The sequence below is a fragment of the Crinia signifera genome, chromosome 2 (assembly GCF_055691185.1).
Source record: "Crinia signifera chromosome 2, ASM5569118v1, whole genome shotgun sequence".
Classification (NCBI taxonomy): domain Eukaryota; kingdom Metazoa; phylum Chordata; class Amphibia; order Anura; family Myobatrachidae; genus Crinia; species Crinia signifera.
This window is the reverse complement of record NC_139218.1, coordinates 140,115,553-140,142,042: the sequence shown is the minus strand read 5'-3', so window position 1 is coordinate 140,142,042 and position 26,490 is coordinate 140,115,553. Positions and strand designations below refer to the sequence as shown.

At 44.1% G+C, this 26,490-nt stretch overlaps 1 protein-coding gene across 1 annotated transcript in view; it reads right to left on the bottom strand.

Moving 5' to 3' along the window:
- SLC60A1 (solute carrier family 60 member 1) overlaps positions 1-16,467 on the bottom strand; it is a 59,537-nt gene extending 43,070 nt beyond the window's left edge. Inside the window, exon 1 of the mRNA XM_083173015.1 lies at positions 15,995-16,467. Coding sequence (XP_083029141.1) covers positions 15,995-16,224 — 230 coding nt within the window. The 5' untranslated portion in view covers positions 16,225-16,467. The remainder of the gene's footprint in view (positions 1-15,994) is intronic.
- Between the last annotated feature and the right edge of the window lie 10,023 nt (positions 16,468-26,490).

Here is a 26,490-nt window from a genome sequence, read left to right as displayed (position 1 = left end):
AGGGGGGAGAGGGGGCAGTCTATTGAGCACTTGATGTCTCTGTACAAGATGTATGGATGCCATACAGTGGGGGTTATTCAGACCTGATTGCTGCTGGGTGATTTAGCAGAGCCCAGCGATCAGATAGCCACTGCCCAGACCGGAGAAATCCCGCCCCATGCACGTTTAAGAATGGCTTTCTAAAATCACGTAGATCGGCGGTCAGCTGCAAATCCTTTTGTAACTCACTTGCCACCTAATGATTTTGCCAGTCTGTGCATAACCCAGAACCTGCTCTAACCATGCAATAGAAGCAGGCTGACCGAGGCCTCCCTGAAAAAGCTTGGGAATGCCTTTATTTTTCCTGGCACTCCCAGAAAACACGCTGCAGTGCTTCCAGTCAAGTAAGTAGCAAACGGCTAGCGATCAGAATTCAGTAGATTCTGGATTTTGTAGCTGTTTGTGCTCGAGCATGTACTCTATGATCCATACACATGCATTGTCATTTTATAATCATCCCCTTGCGATTTGCACAGCAGCTATCAAGCCTGAATTGGGCCCAGTGTTAGAGTCGCTGAAAGGGACATATAAGAAAAAATGTTTACAAACTGGTGACATTAATAGTATTGTTGGAGGCGAAGTCAAGACAACCCTGCTTATGAGCATTTTCAAGGTGAAGAGACGGATGGTGAAATATAAAAGATACAATGTGGTGATGATGAGCTGGAGACAAATTAGCACATTATGAGAAAAGTTACTTTGATTAAAAAAAAAAAGGGGTGGATTTAAGATTAGGAAATCAATTCTCAAGTCTGAGTAGGTGAGGGAACAAATTCTAGAAGAGTGTGAGAGGATGTGACTAGATGGAGGTGAGGCGTTAGTATGAAGAAAAGCGCAGAGGATGGGAGGACGTATGGTCAAAGATGAGGTTGGAGATGTCAGGGAAGGAGGAGTCATTTAGGCATTACTTGTAAGATTAAGGAGTGAATTTATGAAGCTTGGAGAAGTGTTATCTATCCCCATAAAGAACGTTATGAGCAATGTGATAATGGTTCAGCCAATCAGCTACAATATGTAAATTGCTATGGGCAACCACATCTGATACGGTCCAGAGGTGTGTGCCAGCAGTGCCACACCACTTCCATTGACAGACATTATGCTCATTAATTAATAGACGACGGTTAGAAGGGTGATTATAATCATTAAATGTCTTTATTATTTGGAATCATAATACATGTTGAGTATCCTTTATCCAAAATGCTCGGGGCCAGAAGAATTTTGGATTATTCCGTATTTCAGAATACTTTTACTTAAATCCCGGCACTCCAACCCTGGTCAAGAGCAGGGTCGGAGTGCCGGGATTTAAGACCCGTGTTGACCCTTTCACACCACCCAAAAACCCAGGTTTCCCGGCAAATTACCGGGTTGAAAAGATTTAACCCGGTAATTTGTTTTGTGGTGTGAATGGGGTATTACTGAAATAAAAGAAAAGGGTGTGTGCCAGCGCTGGCTGTAATAATTTGATAATACACGGTTCTCAAAAAGTATAACAATTTATTATTGAAATAATAAAAACAATAATTTAAAATGATGAATCACTTTAAAAGCAAACAGTCCATAGCAATGGAAAAAAAGACTATCTCAGAGGATATTGAGTCTTAGTATTTTGTAGCTGCTAGGAAAGTGATAGAAATATAAACGGCTGTATATTACCATCCCATTTGTGCCTGGTTGGTTGTGAAAGCCAGGGTCTGTGACGAAGTATCCTATGGTTTGTCCTATAATTTCAAGGACTCAGGATGTCCCAGTGTGTATGTCCTCTTGGATTTAGCTGGATGATTTAGGAATAAGGCTGTATCCCATAAGAATCTTTGAATCCAGAGAATTGTGGAGGACCATCTGTGGGAGGGTGGACACGTCACTTGGCAAAGATGGATGGAAGATTTCACAGCAGCATAGGTCACTTTAGCTCAACGCGTTTCCCCGGATATCCCGGCTTCATCAGGAGCAGGTATGTATGTTTGTGGGCTCTCAGGCATGGTTTTTATACCTGGTGGTTGATTGCTTAGGTGATTCACCTGTACACTGATTGGTATCTAAAAAACTTTTCTATATGTGAGAACCGTGTAAATACTAGACCACTTATCTACTTATTCTATATAGGAGGCAATCGCTTGTATCAGAATCTAATTTATCATAAATACATTTAGGAAAGTTAAGAAAAACAAGATAAAATAAATTTGACCCCGTTCGTATAAATCACATGACCCGGAAGTAGTTTGGTGCTGTCAGAAGACATGAATTAACAGATGCATATACGTATACATAGATAACATCTGAATAACAAGGAAACAAAGTAACATGTTCACTGTTAATTCATGTCTTCTGACAGCACCAAACTACTTGATCACCTAAGCAATCAACCACCAGGTATAAAAACCATGCCTGAGAGCCCACAAACATACATACCTGCTCCTGATGAAGCCGGGATATCCGGGGAAACGCGTTGAGCAAAAGTGACCTATGCTGCTGTGAAATCTTCCATCCATCTTTGCCAAGTGACGTGTCCACCCTCCCACAGATGGTCCTCCACAATTCTCTGGATTCAAAGATTCTTATGGGATACAGCCTTATTCCTAAATCATCCAGCTAAATCCAAGAGGACATACACACTGGGACATCCTGAGTCCTTGAAATTATAGGACAAACCATAGGACACTTCGTCACAGACCCTGGCTTTCACAACCAACCAGGCACAAATGGGATGGTAATATACAGCCGTTTATATTTCTATCACTTTCCTAGCAGCTACAAAATACTAAGACTCAATATCCTCTGAGATAGTCTTTTTTTCCATTGCTATGGACTGTTTGCTTTTAAAGTGATTCATCATTTTAAATTATTGTTTTTATTATTTCAATAATAAATTGTTATACTTTTTGAGAACCGTGTATTATCAAATTATTACAGCCAGCGCTGGCACACCCCCTTTTCTTTCACTTATCAATTATTGGGCTTGACAAACCCTTGTGCCAGCTGCTGTATGATAGCGCACCACACAACCTATTGTATTACTGAAATAAGATGTTCTGCAGTGGGCAATTTTATTTCCAGTTAATCCTACCAAGAATAAACAGCATACAGGATCTTTAAAAATTCAGATGTTACCAACTACACTGGAAGAGGCATATTTTAAACAGTACAGGCACATATTACAGCAGTGTCTACATCACACCTATCTACTCTCTCGGAAGTTGAAGCAGTCTCACAATTTTCTGTGAAGTGCCCCATACCCCTGGAAGAGTGGGAAATCTTCCCTCATCCTAACCACTATTTCCACCATGGTGGGGGAAGATTAATGGCATCATCACTGTGTTTTGCTCACCGAGTATGACCTTAGGGAGATCACTACTTTTTCAGTGAGAATTGGAAACTATGGGGTTGTCCCTGTCTCATGTGTATTACACACTTGAATACAATGCGATTTATTCTGAGTTAAGAGTAACATCAAAAAGGGTTATTTGCTCCTGGAATATACAATTTTGCAATGCAAGGGTTGCAAATGCAGTTATGCATCCAAATACAATTTTTTTTAATCTGACCCACGTACAATGCAACATTGTTTTTATTTGCTTGTTTGTTTTTATCTTACACCTAACTTTGAATAAGGCCCAATGTATCCAGTGGTAAGAGGATGGTAAGAGGGTTGGTAGCTTTTCCATGAGCTGCCAAGCATACAAGAAGGAAACCCTTTTTTTTACTCTATGGCCTACGTCTAGGCAAAGGTGGTTCTGGGATAAATGGTCAACAATCTCCACTAATAGTCAACAGTGAGTATGTTGACACCTGGTGGACATACTCTAGGTCGACATTGGTGAAGGTCGACAATAGCAAAAGGTCCACATGTACATTTTAGGGATAATAGTAAGAAAGGAGATGTGCTGCGCTCTGCCACTTGTAGTATTCGCTCTGTGTAACTTGTAGTATTTGGTACTGATTGTGTGGCTACCATATATAAATATAAACCATTATTTAACTGGGTATGTTAGCGCTAACCAGGACTTGTGATTACTTACTACAGTATGTACTGTAGAGTGTATGCATGTACAGTAACTCACCTACATCATATGCAACAATACATCACTATAGAGTTGTATATGGTAGTACATCCTCAATGTAGAGCATGATTGACCTTCTTATAATGGGTGTGTATCGTTTTATCAACCATAGTTAGGTCGACAGTCATTAGGTCAACACTGTTGGGTCGAAAGGTGGGAAGGTCTACCTGGGTTTAGGTCGACATGGGTTAGGACGATAGGTTGTTAGGTTGACATGGGGGTTTTCACAGTTTTTTTACCCGAATGTCGACACAGTCGACATGGACACAGTTGGAAGTCAACCGCAGCCCCTCGCATCGCTTGCGAAAAAACCCATGCTGACCTAACGACCTAACCCATGTCACATATGTCAACCTAAAACCATGTCGACCTTGTCCCATGTCGACCTAGACACCTGTCGACCTAGAACCCTGTTGACACCTGTCGACCCAACAGTGTTGACCTAATGACTGTCGACCTAAATGCAGTCGACAATACGACCGTATGCCCTTATAATAACTAGGACACAAATCAGATGAGGGCTTGGTTTATTAGCAATTCACTATGTAACACATTTAATTGTTTTGTTTGTTCTTGTGTTTGAAGTGTTATTTCCTAATTGGCTATGCTTCAGAGTATAAAAAGCCAATTATACCCAACAAACTATGCTTTTGTGAAATGTTCTTAGTTTCCAGGACCTTTCTGATACTTCAGTACCGTAGCAACACCAGGGCTGCAAAGCAGTGCAACTCTGCAGCCCCTAACACTGACGGTACCTCCAAATGCTGCATCGTATTGCCAGGAGTCTATAGAGGTCATCGAACACTTCAAAATGGTGGAATTCCTAATGAGTCTCCAAGTCAGTTTTTCTAAATTAAATAATTGTTATTGTTTTAAAGATACACAAAACAAATTACATAGAACAATTAACAAAGAACAGCATTGTGTTTGGATTCATAAACTCAGACAGCCTGGTAAAACATAACATAATCTAATGACAGTGAGGATGTACAATGAATAGATTGAAAAAATAGAGACAATCAGATAATTAAAATGATTAAACTAAAGGTGCCCACTAACTAGAACGATTTTTTTGTAGATTGGCCAATTTCTAAATCGACCGATATTGGTCGGATGCACGCTCCCGCGGATCTTTAGCTAAATCTTCTGATTTTACATGCTGCATGAAAGATCAGATTTAACAAAAGATTCATAGGAACACACATGGGATTTTAAGAGAAATCATTGGTAAAGATGTGACAAAGATGTTTTGTCCAGGATGGACAAAACATTTCAAGGCTAATTTATGCGCACATTTTAAGATTGCAGATCTTTCTAGTGTGTGGGCACCTTAAGGAAAGACTTGAGTGCACAAGAGGGAATATATCAGGGGTGGCCAAACTAGTCCTCAAGATCTACCAACAGTCCAGGTTTTCCAGGTTACCTAGCTGCTGCACAGCTGCAGTCAATACTAACTGTCACATTTTCAAACATGCTGCATTCATTCCTACTATAGATCCACAGGTTGCCTGGAAAACATGCACCGTTGGTAGATCTTGAGGACAGGATTGGCCACCCCTGGAATATATCATACAGGTTAGCAAGCCTATAAAACGCAGGCTTTACTTTATATATTGATAACTATTAGGACCGTAATTAGCATTATATTGACAACACAACCAGACCCAGCATGTACAGCACACTAGCTAGTCTAGAAGAGCTAAGTGGCCATCTCATTTAATTGTGTAGGGGACACCAGCCATTTGGCCCATTTTTTTGGGCTTTTCTGGCTAATTCTAAACATTTTTTTAAACTAGGTTTTGTTTACTAATGATATCCAAGTATCTAATAATGGGCGCTCCACAGCCTTCCATAATCTGACAATACAGACTTTAAACAGTGTACACATATAGTAGTAGTTCGTTTATTTATAATGCACCACAAAGTGTCCACAGCGCCGTACATAGCAAACAAAAAGCAAATTACAAGGTAACGTACAGGTTGTGTTGATAAAATAAAGCATAAATAGGGGTATAGCTGGTAGAACTAAAATCAGCATCAGTTCTGAAGTAGGTGTCAAAATTGTCGAGGAGACTGAAGATGAAGTAGAGGAAGGGAAGAACAGGACAGGAGGACAGGTTAGGTAAAGAGGTAGGGTGAGTACGTGAGGAAGGAGGACCCCACTCATAAGAGTTAACAGACTAAAAGGAGGTGGGTGGACGAACGAAAAACAATAGGATAAGTAAGAAAGGATGGGAACAGATGTAGGGGTAGGGTAGGCAGGATAGGAGGAGCAAAAGAGGTTAGGAGGAGGAGGGATAGGCTAGTCGGAAGAAGTGGGTTTTGAGAGAGCGCTTGAAGGAGGTAAGGAAATGAACGTCTTGCTAGGAAGATCAGCCTAGCAGAAGCATTTAAAGATAGACAATATACCACCACCATATACCATAGTCAGCGCATCTAAAATCTCTTCATCAGTTGCATACTATAGGTGTAAGCACAAACACTGCACTCCCTAGGTCTTAATGATACAGCCCTTTCCTGGTTCTCATCTTACCTATCTGATTGCTCTTTCAGTGTTCATTTATCTGAGTCCACCTCCTATTCACTACCTCTGTCAGTTGGAGTTCCGCAAGGCTCAATTTTAGGTCCTCTGCTTTTCTCAATCTACACCTCATCTCTTGTCAAACTAATCAGCTCTTTCAGCTCTTTCGGATTTCAGTATCATTCGTATGCGGACGATACTCAAATCTATCTATTGACCTCAGAGTTGTCACCAGTGGTCTTGGGCCGAGTCTCTGAATGCCTCTCTGCCATCTCATCTTGGATGTCTTCTCACCACCTCAAACTCAATATTACCAAAACGGAATTACTTACAGTATATTCCCACCAGCCAAAAACAGTTACCATCCTGATATCTCCATAACTGTTGACAACTCTACAATCTACCCTACCCCACAAGCTTGTTGCCTAGGGGTCATTCTCGATTCTGAACTGTCCTTTTTCCCCCGCATTCAATAGGTCTCCAAATCATGTTACATTCATCTAAAAAATGTATCCAAAATAAAACCCTATCTCACACAAGACACTACTAAATGTCTTATCCATGCACTCATTATATCCCGCATTGACTATTGCAATAGTCTCCTAACTGGTCTTCACAAGAACAGACTCCCGCCACTGCAATCCATTTAAATGCTGCTGCTAGGCTGATCTTCCTAGCAAGACGTTCATCGTCTGCTGATCCGCTCTGCCAGTCCCTTCATTGGTTGCCTGTATTTTACCATATTCAATGTAAAATACTTCTACTCGCATATAAAGCTATTATCCATACTGCACCAGCATATATCTCATTACTTATCTCAAAATATCTCCCATCTCGACCACTCCGCTCTGCGCAAGTTCTGCTTCTCTCTTCTGCATGGATCACTAGCTCCCATTCACTATTACAGGACTTTCATCAGGCTGCTTTCACCCAATGGAATGCCCTTATTACTGGTGCTTGTCCTTGTGTTTCCCTCCTATTTCCCTACAGATTGTAAGCTTGCAGCAGGGCCCTCCTACCTCCAAGTCTGTCTGTTGCTACCCTGTTTGTTTTTATCACTGTCTACAATTGTGAAGCGTGACGCAATCTGCTGCGCTATATTAGTAACTGTATATAAAATAAATCTTGTGTAACAACTGTAATTATCAATGCTCAGATAACTCTGTTAGTTAAATGTAATAGAGTTACCTGTGGGCAGGACCAAAGCAAGTGATAAAACTTTCCCTCCAAAGAACTGCACATAGGGCAGTGTGAGTTGTGTCTACCACCTATTTTATCAATTCTTTCTGGCGTAACATACACCCTATGAAACAGATATAATTGGATTTGCTGGCTCCGAAGCAGTTTTCCTGCTTTATTTGCCTTTGGGACAGCAGAGACACCAAGGAACACTACAATAAACAAAAATGGCCATAGAAGGCAGAATTCTGGTGGACTTCAGGAAGGCGCTGATCCACTACACATCAAGCTGGGCCCAATGAAAACATTTGTGAGATTTGTTTATATGGATTCTGCAGCCTCAAGTACCTTCAAGAATTTTTCCATAGCTGTCTGAGGCAAAGATCAAAGCCGGTGTTTTGGGGGATCACAGATTAAGAAGATCCTGCAGTGCAAGAAATTCCCAATTATTCTTGCTCAGTAATACCCCTTTTAGACATACTACCCGGGATTTTGTCCAGGTTTACCTGGGATTTTCAACCAGAGTCACTCCCGGGATTTTAGTAACAGACCCCCTTTCACACTACACCTCAAATCTGGGAAAAACCCAGGTAGACCCCTTTCACACATAAGCCAGGCTTTTCAAGCATTTCAGTGTTTCATCATTAAAATGGGACACGCCCCAGCAGCAAAAAAAAAAAAACATCACATGTTTAAAACTGAATAACCCGGGTAAACCCATTCAGACATAAGCAGGGTATTATACCCGGGAGTTAAATACCGGGAAAAACCCTGGTCAATTGCAGGTGCTCAGTATCCGGGAGTGAAATCCCGGGTATACCCTTTCAGACATACGCTAGTCCCGGGTTTGGGCGCGTTCATGTGAAAAAACCCGGATTTTCGCGTATGTCTGAAAGGGGTATGAGAGGAAGCTGCTTGAACCAGCTATATTTCAGTGATTAGGGCTTCCTGAGCAATCACAAGTCTGAAAATGATGTGCCGTTGGTTGAGACTAGTGAAAAACTTTGGCACAATGGGGTGCAGGATGTCCTTCAAGGTCCAGTGACTGGCTTCACAGCTTTGCTGTGCAGCAAGGGTGCTCAGAGGGATACCCTTAACATGCAAGTGCTTCGTTTTATAGCAAAGCGCTCGCATAATACTGATGCCATTGCACAATGTAGCAATGGCATTTGTGGGGCAGGAACCCTCATGTGGGGTGGCCTTGCCCCGTGCTGGGCAGCCTCCTGCATGGTAACTGATGCTGAATTAGGCTAAAAAAAATCCTGGTCACAAAAGAAAAGTTTTCCATACTTTTTAGATCTAAGCAATTAAGAAACAGCACTTACTACCCAAGGACAAAACTGTTGTTACATAGTGTTATTACTGCTATCTACCACTAAATCTTCACACTTACAAGTCAGAACTGGTCCAGTTATAGCAGCTGTCATGATAAATATGTACATAAATATGCAGAGAAGACTTACACAACATGCCCATATACTTCATTATTTAATAGTATTTATGTAAGATAAAATATGCACACTTAGGAACAGGGACACTGTAAGCTGTGAACATGCCACTGCCAATACATGCTGATATTAGTACCTAACTCTTATGTGGTTGCTGATGCAATCGCAACTGCAAATTTTTTACACAGCTAAATGTTACAGCCAATTGGTGGCCCGGCAGATACCAGCAACTACTGTACATACAAATCTGTAGCAGTAGCCGCAGATACGTCAATATTGACCATATGACTATAACCCAATGCTCAGGCAAAGCGGACGTGGGAAATGAGACAGTGGTACCATGTTTTCTGCATACAGGATCTCAGATGCAGGAAGATACATGCTCCAAAAATGGTTGTCACATGCTTGGGTCTTTGCTGCCACTCCCCGGTACCTTCCCATAAAATGGCTAAAGTCTGTCAATCACTAAAATAAAATAAATCCTCACTGCAAGTGCAGTTGTATTTGATGATCACAATTCAGTCAATGCGGGTTCGTAATGTGGCTAAAGGTGCCCATGCTTGGTACAATATTTCTGTGCGTTTTTAACTAGATCGATGCATCCAATGTGATCCAAAGCTAGATAAAAAAGTACAGGCTGCACAGACTTTATGTGCAGTGCGATGGGATGACCGCGGGAGCGCGCATCGCACGGCACCCTCGCACCAATATATGTAAATATTGAAATAGTGGTCTGAAACACTCACTTCATTGATCTCCATACTCTTGTTCCCCAAAGTGTGTGCCTTGAGACATATGCAGGGGTGCCTTGGTTTGGTGGTCCAGGACCAATTGAAATTATTTATGGTCAATGTAATAGGTAAAACCAGTGCTATTGGCTGCCAATGATAACATATGTGGACAAACAGAGGTATATCTTGTTCCATACCACATAATTTCACCTAAGGATGAAATATACCTAATTTAATATTTTTTCCTAAATTTGTCCATAAGAAACATTTGGCCTAGGGGTGTCGCAAATAAAATTCTGATACTCTAGGGTGCCGTGATTCAAATGTTTGGGAACCACTGCATAGGCATATTTTTCCCAAAGTCAATTTTAAATAATTTTCACCTATTTTTTTTTAATTATACAAGCTATTCAGTTTGTGTCACAGTACATATAGCAAGATAAGAATCAGTAGTGCTGTAGGTCAGACTGCATTACATATAGAGGGGGTCTAGAATGAATCATTGGTAAGTATTGAATGCCTGGGGCGAGTGGTGACAGTGAACAGGACTGCTCGCAGTCACCGCTCACCCCCACAGTATTCAACTGACCCCCCTAATACACCGTTTCCCCCTCGCTCCGTTTTGAGAGCAAGGGGGAATCAGCGTATTTGCTGCAGAAGCAGCGAAACCCATGGTGAAATGCAGCTGATTTGCTGCATTAGCCACGGGTTTAGCTGTTTGGGGGAACCCTCACCGTCCTGTGGCGGCGAGGATTCCCCCGGAAAGTTGAATAGAGCAAGCAGCCGGCGAGGGGGTTAAACAGCGTGGATCGCTGGTTCTCTGCGATCCTCGCTATTAACCCCCTCCCCGGCCGCGGCGACCATCATTGAATACGGGCCATTGTGGGACAAATATTATTATTATTATTAACAGTTTATATATAATCTTAAATTCACCCTTAATTCATTTATTTATTAAACAGTTTCTTATATAGCGCACACATATTCTGCAGCACTTTTTCAAAGAATATTTGAACATTCACATCAGTCCCTGCCCCAGCGGAGCTTACAATGTATATTCCCTACCACATGTACACGCACACACAGACATTCTAGTTTTACATTTTGTTGAGAGCCAATTAACCCAAGTATAACTAAAACTATAGTAAACAAGGGTGTATTCAGAGGTACAAGTGCCTCGTACCTCCCTCGTGATATTTTCCCTTGCTGATGAAGCTATTGTTGTAATAATTGAATTTTGATGTCACCAGCTTAGTATTTGTTAGGAAACTTGTGTACTACAGGATTTTGTGAATGAGTCTCAGTGGTATCTCTACAATACCTGCTTCCTATGAAGTAACGCACACCGCACAAATCAACATACCATTGTCAATATTTCATCCAGATAATAGGTTGACAGTGTCTAGGTCGACAGTCAATACGTCAACACTTTATGGTTGATGTGCATATGTCGACATAGTGGAAATTTCAACACTTTTAAATGGTTGACGTGCAATGCTCAAAATGTGTTTTTTTTTTTTCTTTTTATTATGTTATCATCCATGTGGACTCCAATTGGGAACAGTAGAGTGTGAGGGAGCGAATCTAGCCATCCAAGGGGATGTGGTACGCTAATTGGGGGTTCATGTACTGAAACCTAGAAATTTACAGAAAAGTAACTTTAAAAAGAAAAATCCCCACATAGCAAACTTTTCATGTGTAAACCATTTCCATGTAGGCCATTTGTTTGTGTCAACATTTTCTCTATGTTGACCTTGCATGGACCTTGTGTCTGACAACCTTTTGGGCTTGATCTAGGCACTGTCAACCGTATCACTGTCACCCTATTATAGCCCTGCCCTCAATACACTATTGTGCATGACCTATGAAAGCTCACAATTCTACAGAAAATGTGTGTGTGCACATAAATCACCAAAGCGGGTGTTCTTAGCAGCTTTATCTCTACCTGAGCACCGACTTCCACTTCTTAAATATTTATATATTTATTATTAACAGTTTCTTATATATTCCGCAGCGCTTTTACAGAGAATATGTGAACATTCACATCAGTCCCTGCCCCAGTAGAGAGTTACAATCTATGGCCCTTATGCAGATCTGATCGCAGTACAAATTTGTTCTTAAAATGGGCAAAACCATGTGCACTGCAGGTGGGGCAGATGTAAAGTGCTGAGCGATCTGTCAGGGCCAGTGTTCTCCGATGAGAACACTGGCCATGACCGGTGATTAACTAGATTTATCCAGCATGCTGGATATTACTCGCTGGTTAAATCGCGATGGGCGAGGCTGTATATCGCTATGGCCCATACACACGGAGTGATGGCCATACACACGGAAATTATGCTGAAATTGCCCTGTGTGCCTATTAGTTCCCCCCTAATACCTAAATGTAGCACCCCCCCATCCCCGGCATAACACTAGCCTGCCCTGTTTGCTCATCCTGGAGCATCCCAGCAGCTGGGATTCTGGCACCAGCATTCGAATTGATGTGGGGGTTCTGGCACGGGTTTCTCAGCAGTAGTCTAATTTCCAGCATTGTTATAGTGAACGCCGAGATCTCGAGCACTGGGATGCTGAACGCATCCCCTCAATACAATATCCTGTCACCAATCTCTGCTTAAAACATAGAGAAATGTTCTTCTCTCAATGTAATACTGCACTACATATACTGTACATACTGCAGAAAAGTTAGAATATTAATAGAATTCTATGCTTGCTACTATAACAGCCACCATAGTGTTTGTTGTTTTGTTCGGATACATTTACAGTACATGTTTATAAACTAGATTTGCAGCACTTTCGTGCCAACAAAGTAACTAATCTCATCAAGATCTTATCTTAAAAAACAAAACAAAATGAAAGTCAGGAATAACATATTTCTCATGAACATTTTTATTCGGGGCACGTGAATCCTACAAAGATGGAGAATTAGTGGAAAATAAATGTGCATACAGAATAGTGAACACCAGCCCTTTGCACTGTGTGGTACCTGGTGGGCCCAGGGCACCTGACTGGGATACGGTCATTTGGTCTACAGCATGATGGTCGACAGTCATTAGGTCGACACCATTAGGTCGGCATGGGAAAATGTCAACATAGGTCTAGGTCAACATAGGTCTAGGTCGACATGCTTCTAGGTAGAAAGGTCATTAGTTCGACAGGTCGTTAGTTCGACAATGTTTAGGTCAACAGTCAAAAGGTCGACATGGGGTTTTTCACAGTTTTTTGAGCCAACATGTGCCGACGGGTGGTATTTCATGCCCTACCATCCACTGAGTGTGGTATATCTACCTGACAGTCGGGATTCCGACAGTCATTACTCAGACGTCGGAATCCCGACTGCACAGCGGGGGGAGCGCAATGAAGCCCCTTGCGGGCACGGTGGTGAGATGCGCTCGCCACCTATTTTATTCTCCCTCTATGGGGGTCATGGACCCCCACGAGGGAGCAGTCAGGATTCTGTCGTCGGAGTATTGACTGTCGGAATCCCGACTGTCGAGGAGCCGTCCGGCACCCCATCCACTAGGGCGGGGTGGGAGAATAAGGTAGTGTGCCGAGCGCAGCGCGCAATGTGAGGGGATGCGGTGCACTTGAAACTGTGTCCATGACGACTGTGTTGACATTCAGGTAACAAAACAGTGAAAAACCCCATGTCAACCTTTTTGACTGTCGACCTCGACATTGTCGAACTAATGACCTGTCGAACTAATGAACTTTTGACCTTTCGACCTAGAACCACGTCGACTTTTCCCCATGTCGACCTTTCCCATGTTGACTTTTCCCCATGTCGACCTAATGGTGTCGACCTAATGGCTGTCGATCATCATGCTGTAGACCAAATGATCCCAAACCGACCTGACTAATCACCAATCAGAAGGTGCTCATCAATTCCACAGGGTGGAATAGGGTCACCCTATTCTACATTCCGTGGGAGTCCTCGCTGTCAGAGGACAGAGAGGATTCCCCAAACAGGGAGCCCGAGCCTCGCTGTTTTAGAGCCCACTCAGGCCATTTCCCCATCGCTGCAAAAACCTAGGCCCTTATTCTGATCTGTGCGGCCGGAGCCGCATACGTTGCTCCGGCCGCACAAACCAATCCCCGCCTACAATACGGATCGCCACGGCCGTCCGTACGCGGACGGCTGGCGATCCGCATGAAAATGGTGGGACGTACGCCTCCACCATGGTGGGAGCTGCCCCCTGCATTCGATGGTCGGCGACCATCGAAGGCAGGGCCGCACGCTCCACCAGCTCCCGCAAGCTTAGACCACACGGACAATCGTCCGTGTGAAAGCTTGTATGGGGGCGGAGAGCTGACATCCGGCGATGTCAGCTTTCCGCCCCCATCACTGGCGTCATAGCCTCATTACCATGCATACGCCCCGCGTTTGCATGGGAACGCCCATGAAACGCTGGGCGTATGCATAGGGTAATGAGGCTATTAAGCCCCTCACGCCCCTATACGCCCCCTTTGCGGCGTATACATTTTTTGTGCGGCGATTTCGCCTGCACATGCGCAGAGTGACCTCTGCGCATGTGCAGAGTGAAAACATCGGCGGTACGGCCGCACGCGGGCCGTACCGCCGAGATCAGAATAAGGGCCCTAGTGAGGGCGAAACGGCGTGTGCAGGGGGGGTCAGTTGAATACTGACCGTGCAAACTGTGACAGCGTGCAGTCAGCCCTGCTCGCTGTCACAGAATCATTGAATATACCCCATTGGGGGAAATTTACTATGATGGGAGTTAAATTTCACATGAGATAACCAGATACTATCTATTATCTTCTAAAAGGTGCAAAATAAATAAGTAGATCCTGATTGGTTGCCCATAGCAACGTCCCATGTGAAATAGAACTCCCATCTTATGTAGGGTACACACCAGGACGACCACCGTCGTTCACGACCGATAGACGACCATGGAACGATTTCCCTTGGACTTCCCGGGAGCTCCCAGGCAGTCCCCAGCAAACGATTAGCAAAAATTGTGTTTTTTTGCGGAACGATCTAGATCCGATCCCGATGCGCCCGCGATGGTCGTTAAGACGGTCGGATCGCTGGTTTTTGTTTTTTTTGCAAGAACACATGCGACCGTCGTCAGATGGGCCTTTGAAATTTGAATGACGGGGCTGGACTAGCAGAGGGGGGAGGACTAGCAGAGGGGGATAGGAATAGCAGCAGCCATTTTAAACCAGTGTATTTCTGCTTTGTTACTAGTGAGGCTTGGTTTATACCTGCTGGACATAGCAATTTACACATTACTTTGTTTTGCCTGCCATTACAAAGTGTCTTTTAACCCTGCACTATGGAGAATGCAGTGATGGGTAGTCACCAGCAACAGTACCTGCTCTATTATGCAGTTTTGAAGCTCAGGCGTCAGAGAGCCCAGCGCAGGAGAGAAAGATCATGCTGGACAAAGCAGTGGCTACTTCAGCGTCAGACTCGTTCGCACATGCCACTGCTCAGGGACATCAGGGAGAATAACCCAGACGATTTTCGTAACTTCTTGAGGATGGATGATGCCACATTCCAGGAATTGCTGCGTCTGGTGACTCCCCACATCGAGAAGCAGGATACCAAGTATCGCATGGCTATCCCTGCTGAGGAACGGCTGGTGGTGATATGCCACTCAAATAGGCTGGATCAAACGACGGACGCACCGACGGACGGACGACGGAGGCGGCAAAAAACACTCACGATCTGCATACGATTGACGGTCGGTCGGCCTGGGATTGACGGATCCTACCTGCAGCACGTAGGACCAAAGATGCGACCAAACGAGCGGCGTGAACGCGCATTGGATCGGAATCGGATCAAATAAATGGCAAAAACACACGATAGTACACACAATCTGCATACAACCGGTCGGAATCGGATCTAAATTGACAGAATCGTGCCCTAGTCGTCCTGGTGTGTACCTAGCATTAGTAAATGTCTTCCAATAATTTGTGCTATACATTGTTTGCTATACAGTGTACTAAACATATGCTATACATACTATAGTGTCCTATACATAGTGTACTCACGACTTCTTCACGACCCCCACTAAGGAGCTCCCGAGCAGAAGGCAGAACTGCTGCGAGAAGAAGACCCAGGTGATGTCCTGCAGGCTGCTATGTGTCTGGCACCGCAGGTCCAGCAGTGTGGGACCCAGGAACGCTATGCATAAGCCGAAGCTGAAGAACACGCTCCAGTAGGTGACGGTGGGCTGCAGATTCCTCTTGAAGAGGACAAGCAGGCTCTCATCCCACCACATGCTCCCTCTGCCCGACCCCACCAATAAGGCTGGGGCTGGTGGAGAGCCTGAATGTGGGTGCAGCAGATGCCCAGTGCAAGTGGTGACTACTGGAGTCGGTTTCTCCCTCCCAGTCACTACGTCCCAGTACAAGTGCCCTTCCTCCCAGTCACCGCTTCCCAGTCCTATGCTCTCCCTCCCAGTCACCACGTCCCAGTACAAGTGCTCTCCCTACGCCTACTCCTGTCCCATCTGCACGGGCTGCGCTGTCTTCCTGCCTCCTATACACTTTCTGTATACTCCCCTCCCGTTATTTGCTTCAGGGGTTCATTGTTTCACTTTGTTTCTTGTGAAAGTGTAGTTATTGCTTCCAGGAGGTGGCAGAGAGGGAACGAATGCTGCCAGGGGAGGCGGCGCACACACACACACAGCAGGGCAGTAGCCTCAGTCAGACCTGTGCTTCTTTCCTCCTTCCTGTACATTTGTACTGTACCTGACATTTTTCTCTTTTCTTTTCTCTTTCAGATAACTTATGATAATGAGTCATGTGAAGCATGAATGCTTTGCCATAACTTGCTGAATTGTTGCCACTAACTTACCTTGATTTTATCTACTGCTTTTACAAATGCTGCGCTGCCCTGCCCAGGCATGTTGTAACACAATGAGCAGCACCAGAGAGTATATAGCATTGTATTGTGTCTTTTCCTTCTATTATATATAGGACACAATAAGTGTAGTTCTGACCATGCATGGAGCCAGGAGCAGAGGCAGCTACCAAGCCAGAGAGAATGGAGACAGGTCAGGTGGTGTCACATGGTTGCTGGGTGGAAAATCACTGATGGATGGGATACAAAATCAGGAGTGACAGTGTAAGCACAGTAACAGAGGGTCCTTTGCTTAAGACTTTCTTAAGTTACATAAAGTGTATGCTACATAAATGTTATCACTCAGCACAAGTTATTTTTCTTGCATTTTCTGTCATCTGCAGTGGGTTTTTGGTTGACACATGAAAAGGTTGATGTGTGGTTTTTATTATTTTTTACTTTTCATACTTTATCCACGTGGACTCCAGTTGGGAGCTGTAAAGTGTACTGATCACAGTGGTAATGGAGCGAGGCACCAGGTGTGAAGCAGTGTATGCGGTACCCTAATTGGGGTACACGTGCACAAGTGCCAACACTGGCACAAAAACCCTGAAAATCTGATGTCAACCTTTTCAATTGTACACATGTGGCCCTGAGGTTCCTACATTCCTGAACCTCACATGTCCTCCATCCAGGTAGATATGACAATATTTTGCATGCTGAGTGAATCTTGAACAGATTACTGTACATATTAGTGAAGGGAGTCTGAAGAGCCTTCTCGCCCTAAGGGACCTAGGACCAGGTGTATCAAGTTTCAAAAGTGATAAAGTGGAGAGTGATAAACAATCAGCCAATTAGCTCCTACCTGTCATTTTTCAATCCCAGCTGTTTATCACTCTCCATTTTATAACTTTTTGAAGCTTGATACACCTGGCCCATAATTAGGGCACTTTCTTCTTTTGTTGATCTCTTTATATGTGGACCATATACTACAGACATGTCCAAACTATGGCCCTTCAGTTGTTGTGAAACTACAATTACCATTTTGCCATGCCACAGTTTTGCCGTTAGGGAATGCTAAAAATATGTCAAGGCATGCTGGGATGTGTAGTTTCACAGCAGCTGTAGGGTTAGTTATATATACATATATACTAGTAAGGTTGTTCGGATCTTGTGTAGTTTCAGGGCGGCCGGCTAAGCTACGTTGTCAGCGTAGCCGACACCGTGAAACTTTAGGAGGCAGCACTAGGAGCAGGGTGGTGGGTGTTGTGGTTTATACTTACCCTCCTTCTGGCGGCGATCCCCGATCACTCCCCGGCGGCAGCCACGGTTACACCCCGGCGGCAGCGTTCAGTCCCCCTCCTCCGGCATTCGTGGCAGATGCTGTATGTAGTGCCTCTGGTGGCGCATCACTTGGTTTCCCTGCTCCCCCAGTGGCACTACGCTAATTGCGTACAGCGTCCGCCGCGAATGCCGGAGAGGGACTGAACGCTGCCGCCGGGGAGTGACCATGGATCACAGTAGGATTCAGCGGGGATGCAGTGCCCGTTGAGTACAGCCTGGAGTCAGTGGGAGACTGCCAAGTATAGACCTGCCATTTCACACCCACTATCCACATCATATCCCTACTATCCACGTCATACCCCCAGTATCCAGGTTGGCGAGGAGTTGATTTTATAAAGTGTGGCGAGCCACCGAGCCAGAAGCGTGGCGAGCGCAGTGAGCCCCGCGAGGGGATGCGTATTTGCGTCCCCTCGCTATGCTCACCACATTTTATAAAATCAACTCCACGCCAACGTGGATACTGGGGGTATGACGTGGATAGTGCATTGTGTATTTTCAGGGCTCCAGAGCCACTTACGTAGTTTACCTAGCCAGCATAGTGCTGTATTGGTATTCTCAATACACCACTACGTTAACTACGTAAATGCCGCCGTGAAACTACACAATTACTGGTTGTTCACTTTTGACATTTTTGTCCTGGAATCCCAAATAAAAAAAGAGGCCATCTACATAGAAATTAGATGTATTTGGGAATCTATACATCTATACCCTATTTCTAATTGTATGCAGGGATGACAAGAAGCAATTTGGGCACGGGGTTAACAGTATCTTGGTACCCGAGACCTTGTAAAAAAACAAGTGCGTGTTTGCAAGGTATTGGACTTAGGGATGGCCATCGACCATTGATGATTCAAAATCATTGATGGTTCATGGCCGATGTTGAATACTTTTGCCATTGATGGGGGAGAACCAGATGGTTTCTCTCCATCGATGGAACAGCAAAACAATGTTTTGCTTTTTTTTTTTTCAAAGTGGCAGGACACTGAGCATAGCTCCGCCCCCGACACCCGCGAAGCCCCCCCTGTTTTTGATTGGCCCACAGGCCAATCAATCAAACACAATGGACGACTATCGATATGTAAAAATATCGATGTCAGCCATTGCATAGTTTAGCACTATCAATGGCCAGTTGCAGAATTGCCATAGATTGCAACAATCAATGGCAACGATGGCCATCCCTAATTGGACTGTGGACATGCGGTCAAATCCAGTAATCCCTAAGGAAAATGTGCCTACAACAGAGCCCAAAATCTGCTAGGCAGTCAGAATATACTAGAAGTATGGGGATTTTGGGCTTTTATTATTATTATTATTATTATAATAATTTTATTTATAAGGCGCCACAAGTGTTTCGCAGCGCCGTACAAAGGAACAATACAGGGAGACAAAGCTTGGTATAACATTGAATAAATAACAAAAATACAGTACAAATAAAGAGCGCCACAGATCAATACACATTTTTTTCATATTGTGAATTTTGGGGTACTTATGTACTATCACGGCGCCCATCGCATCGCAGACCATAAGGCATGCGATGTATGCGATGCGACGAGATTTCCCCCGGTGTCATACAATGTTAAAATTGTATAGCATTGTATATGGCCTACAATGCCTTAAATGCAATGCGACTTTAAATTGTATAAGCACCCTAATGGGGGCTTACAATGTTAAATGCACCCCCACGCCACCCCCACTATGAACGTGAACCCGAAGCGTGGCGAGCGCAGCTGTACGCGTCCTCCGACCTTTTCATACCCCCACTATCCATGTCGGCGTGGAGTTGATTTTATATAGTGTTATATAGCCCAAAGCGTGGTGAGCGCAGTGTAATACCTGTGAAGTAATGCACGTCCCCTCGCGGGGCTCGCTGCGCTCACCACGCTTCGGGCTATAAGATCAACTCCACGATGACGTGGATAGTGGTGGTATGAAAAGGTCAGGGGACGCATAGCGACGCCCCTCGTGGGCACGCTGCGCTCGCCACGCTTCGGGTTGGCGTTCATACTGGGGGTGGCGTGGGGGTGCATTTAAAATTGTAAGCACCCATTATACAATTTAAAATCGTATAGGGGGCTTATGCAATTTTAAAATCGCATTGCATCGGTGTGTATCGGGTGTATGGCATACGATGCGATTAAAAGTTGTGCAGCTTAATATCGGGGGCGCCGTGATAATACACAAGTACCAATTTTTGTATCCCAAAAAAACATTGCATAAAGGATTTTACTTCCCCTGTCCAGTATGAAGGGCATATGGTAAAATAGATTCATTATCTACCCCCTTCCTATTAATTTCTTGCATTTATTTCTGTACTATGGCCCTTATTCTGATTGAGTCGGATGGCTCCGAGTGCAGACGGACAGCCGAGGGTTGGTGTTTGCGCATGTGCAGAGGCGTATCTGCGCATGTGCGAAAGCCTCACACATACGAATACGGCGTGACGTCCGTGCAGAGAAGGATCGTACGGAACCATCTGAGCAGAGGGTGGGGAGGGGCGTGAAGGGCTGTTTGGGCTCATTACTATATGCTTACACCCCGCGTTTCATGGGCGTTCCCATGAAAACGCTGGGCATACGGATGGTAATGCGGCCATGACGCACGGGTGGGGGGCGCACAGCTGACATAGCCGGATGTCTGCTGCCCGCCCATACCCCTGCTTTCATACAGAGAAATGTCCGAGTGGTCTGGAGCACTCAGTGTTGTCTGACAACTCGGTCCATCATTTGATAGTCGGCGACCATCGGAGGATGGGGGAGGTTCCCATGGAGGAGGTGTTCACATGAAACATCCACTCGCGGTCCATTCGGCGTTTTACCGCATTCGGACGGTGTGAGCGATCCGTACGATAGGCGGGGCTAAGAACACTCAGTTCCTGTCCGAAATATGCATCCATCCGATTCAACTAGAATAAGGGCCTATCTTTGGAAAGGCAGGTGCTAATTTGTGCCTTCTTCACATTCTTAGTACTTACTGCAGTAATAACATTTTTTATCTTTATATCCAAATTCCCCATCAACTGAAGAAAACTACACCATCATGTCTTGGATATTTGTGCGCTTCTAAAAATGTATGTCAGTTGCACTCAGGTATTCAAGAATGTGGACAACCTGTTTGTGACTTTAGCAGCAAGTAAAATCAATAAAGCCAGGTGGAATAAAGACGTTACTCAAATCCATTCTGTAGTGGGAGGGAGGTTTCCATCTATACTGGTCATGGCACATTCCACAAGAGCCATAGCATGTGCAGATATTTAGCCCATGTATAATTTCTTAATGAATCCCTTATGCAGCTTTGCTGGATAATGGTATAAAAAGGGTGACATGACTATATCACTGGTTTTTTTTCTTTGTAAATTTCCTCACATGTACTACAAATTAGTCCACGCTTCCACTTGCATGCTTCAGGCAAGGTGCCTTGCTCCACTACCGCTGTGCTTAGCACACTTAACTGTTCCCACTCAGAAACCACGTGGGTGGTAAAGTATGAAAAAGGGCAAAAAAATAATTACATAAAAAATAAATCTCATGTCGACCACAATTAATATGTTGACCATTGGTATGTCGACCTTTTCATTATGTCCACCTTTTGTCTGTGTCGACCGTGTGCATCCCGACCATACGATGTCTACCTACTGACTGTCAACTTATTGACTGGCTACTGTTTTGTTGCAGGAAGTAAAGTAAGTACCGTTCCCTTTATCACATATTGCAGAACAATTTTGCTTTCCATTGAAGTCTGTTCAACATCATTGAGAGTCTGGTGCGTTCATCTATTTGTACCACCCTGACTAGGGAACAGATAAACATTGAGGGTGTGATAAGGGGCGCTTGCTAACTGTGGCTGGTTCGAGCGTTGTCAGTCCACAATATACACAATGAAAAAGAGAAATGTGAACCAGCGCTGGCTATACCAATATATTTAAAGCAAAATCTAAAAAGACAGTTTCTTTCAAAAATAAAAAGTGTATATTTAATAGACAGTTAATTTTTGATAAAACAATTCGTAAAAACATCCTATGACACATTACATTCTTGCTTGTAACTCCTATATCACAGACTGAAAGAAAACTGGGGCTGGAAAGGATCTCTCCTAATGGTGATATATAAACAGCGCAGTATATTAATAACAGGTGGTCGTATTGATCTCAGATGTGGTGATGGAATGTCCACAATATCTTTCAATGGGGAAGGTCAGTGTACCTAGGTTGTTTGGTAAGCCGTCAGAGTCTCTGAATGATGGTTGATGACCAGGGCCGGTGCTAGAGTGTCCGGCGCCCTCCTGCAAACCATACATTTTGCGCCCTTTCACATTGCCATTGCAACAAGCTGCAGCCCGATTGTGGGAGTGTATGCAACATGCGATCCCACTGTATGGAGGATCTCGGGTGCATGTACATGTACTGTACATTTTGCATACACCATCTCAGTGCTGTGTCCGCAAAATGTTGCAGGCACTAAAGGTGCCCATACACGCTGCGAGAATCACATACATTATGGGTTAGATCGCATCGCACGGCATGCATGCAATGTACAGTATGTGCGATGCGATCCGAAAGCAGTACAAAAAGTATGTGCAGCACTGTACAGTATGTGCAGCACTCGTGACTGAGGGGGAAAGGAGGGGAGACAAGGAGGAGATGGAAGAAGAGGGGAGGAGAGGACTGGCAGTGGCACTGGCACAGCACACTGAGAAGAGGGAAGGAAGGGGAGGCGGCGTTGCTGCCTGTTCGTCATTTGATTGACAGCTGACAGGCGCAGGGAGCAATGGGTAGGTGGCGGATTCGGACATGACATGTCATCCAGGTATTCACAGACAGCGCTACATGCCTCAGCGCAAGTGTCTGTGAGGAAGAAGGGACAGGTCGCAGGAGGAGGACAGTGTGTGCGCGGTGCAGGGAGCTGCTCAGCCTCTCCATACTGTGACCCGCTGTCAGACAGGCGTGAAGGTGGCAGTGACAGTGAGGGATGAGGCAGCTTTAGCAGAGCAGGCAGGGAGACAGCGCCTTTTCAGCATGGCGCCTCCCTGCTTTGCAGGAGCTGCTGAGTGGGTAGCGCCGGCCCTGTTGATGACAAATGTCCAAATTGGAGAAGGCTTGGTCCACTTGATCCAGTAGTAATGCTAATATACGGTCCTCAGGAGTTGGCAGTGTCAGGGATGTAAATGCTCAGTTTGACGCGTTTTATTGGGATATGAGATTCCCAGCTTCATTTGTCATGTGATATTTAATTTGGTCAAATTTTAGGAAAGTGACTAAAACTAAATTTTAAATCCCTGACAAAATGATCACTGCCATGTAAAGGACAGTGGCAAGTACATGATGATGGTAACTAGTAGCAAGTATTGCCAGATGAAGCTGAAGTAGAGAAGGGACTATTGTGTGCCGCCGTGTGACCAGTGCCTTAGGGTTGTGGTTCGACCACCCCAATCTCCCTCACCTCTTCACATATAAAACGCTGTGTCCCCATGGATGGACCGATATTAGATTAACATGCATTGGGTCAACCACTAAAGGTCAACATGGCTTAGGTTGACACTTGAAATAGGTCGACATGCCTATGGTCAACATGGTTGGAAGGTCGATACCTGCCTTACCCCTTCTCCTCATCTGTGTCCATTTTCCATTATTGTGCCCCACCTTCCTCTTCCTTTGTCCCAGTATTGTATCCTATCCCCCACCACCTCCTCAGCTGTGTCGATTACTGTCCCCACATCACTGTCCATAATTGTCTTTGTCTCACCCTACACTTGTGTCAGTCATTGTGTTTTATCTCCCTTTCCATCTCATCTGTGTCCATTTTTAGGTTTTCTCCCCCTCTTTTGTATCCATTATTGTCCTTTCTACCTCCCCTTTTCCTCCTCTGTCTCTATTATGAGAGAGGTCTCAGCCAATCAATGGCTTCCTAGTCATCTGTATGGGCGTTTTTTTTTTTCAAGTTATCTGTTCCTCCCGGCTCCCGCCACTGCCCGGCAGCCAGCGTCTTCAAGTTCTCCCTGCCCGGTGCCCTGGTCCCGCTGTCACCTCACCACAACAGCTTGCTCCTGCCCGGCATTTAGCAAATCTTATGTGCAGCCCATCCTACCTCCCAACCCCGATACAATGCGCACGGGACCGCGCATCGGATTGGACAAGATGTCTACAAGTGCGATTTGGGCTGAATTCACAGCCCGATTTATCCGAATCGGTTGAAATTGTGCCCAAATTGCATAGTGTATGGGGGCCTTAAGTCCACGTTAGGAACAGGATCCATTTTATGGAGAGAGTAGAAGTGGTGATTAATTCTCTTACCCAGTAACACGCCTTTTAAATTATTATTAACATGAAAAACATTTATATTGTGCAATTATGTATTAATAAATGTATGATTTAATTTTTACTACTCACACTGATACAATTTAATTTATTCCTTATAAGCACAGTTCCCAACTATTTTGCTATTTGTATCTATTATTACGTTTGTTCACAGCTCCTCCTCAGTTATTGTTCACCCCCCACGCTCCTATGTGTCCATTATTATGCCCCCCCTCCACCACCACTGGATTCATATTGTTGTTCTCTCCCCTTCTACTCTTGTGTGTCCATTACAGTGTTTTCTAAGCCCCTTCCTCATGTGTCCATTGTTCTGCCCCCATAGCTCGTGCCCATTACTGTGTATGTCCGGCTCATTGCACACAAGAAGTTTACTTCAGTCCTCTCTCTCCACAGGTCTTCTCTGCCATGAATAAAGCCTCTTAAGTAAGCCACTATGTCAATGGAAGCACCCACATAGGGTCCTGCACCCCGCAGTAATTGTGTGAAATCATGCAGTTCACTTGGGCTGAGCCACATTAGACCCACTACTGAGGGCTTTCCAGGAAGGAATTTTGTGCTGATCTGGATTTCACAAGATGTAGAGGTTGGTTGTCGCAGCAGCGCTCACCGCTCATCGCTGGGGCATACACACTGGGCAGCTTTGAGCTCAAAGTTTTTTGCTTCACAGAATCTGGCCCATTGTCCTCTAAAGGCCTATTTATTTCCAAGCGCAATTGCACTTACACTTATATAACATTCACACATGGCATTTGCAATACACATAGTAGTAGTGACTTCTAGTTTCTTTCCCTAGGCCAATAATAGATATGAGTCCTAAAGAACATATACTATGTTAAGGAAGATGGAACTGTATACAGGAATGTAGGCAGACACATGCATGAACATGTGCAATACAGAATACCAAGGATTGTAAATATAATTATGTACAAGCCAGAATAAAATAAAATTTTAAAGTTTTATTAATAAATATATACCAAACAGAAGTAATTATTTCACATTAACCACTTAAATTACAGGACTTTCATAGAGCTGCACCCACCCTATGGAATGCCCTTCCACACACAAATAGCCTCCAAATTTTCAAGCGTTCCCTGAAAACTCACCTCTTCAGACAAGCCTATCATATTTAAGTACCACACGCATAAACCTCTGAGGCACTTATGTATTATATAGCTTCCCTTCTGGACTTGCAACTTTGTGGGACTGCTATGCTATTACTGGTGCCTGTCCTTGTGTTTCCCTCCTATTTCCCTATAGATTGTAAGCTTGCAGCAGGGACCTCCAACCTCTATGTCTGTCAATGGAATCTGCTGCGCTATATAAGAAATGGTAAATAAATAAATAAAACTAGAAAGAGTACTTTGTATTTTTACTAATCAGTTCTCCAAATTAGGAGAGCAACCTCTTTAAGGATCGGCTGTTGAATCTTTTATATGCTGCTGGGCCTCTAAGTGGTGATTATATTGTTACTGACTCTCAAGAGGTAATAGTTACCATCTTATAACTAGAGGTAATAGTTACCATCTCATAACTAGAGGTAATAGTTACCATTTTATAACTAGAGGTAATAGTTACCATCTCATAACTAGAGGTAATAGTTACCATCTCATAACTAGAGGTAATAGTTACCATCTCATAACTAGAGGTAATAGTTACCATTTTATAACTAGAGGTAATAGTTACCATCTCATAACTAAAGGTAATAGTTACCATTTTATAACTAGAGGTAATAGTTACCATCTCATAACTAAAGGTAATAGTTACCATTTTATAACTAGAGGTAATAGTTACCATCTCATAACTAGAGGTAATAGTTACCATCTCATAACTAGAGGTAATAGTTACCATCTCATAACTAGAGGTAATAGTTACCATCTCATAACTAGAGGTAATAGGAGTTTTCACCCATTCACTAGGGTACAAATTTCAGAGCAGCAGGTATTATTGATAATTAGGCAATTTGTTTTTTGTTTGCTATGTACGGCGGCGAGAACACTTTGTGGCGCCTTATAAATAAACGTACTACTACTACTACTACTACGATTCTTA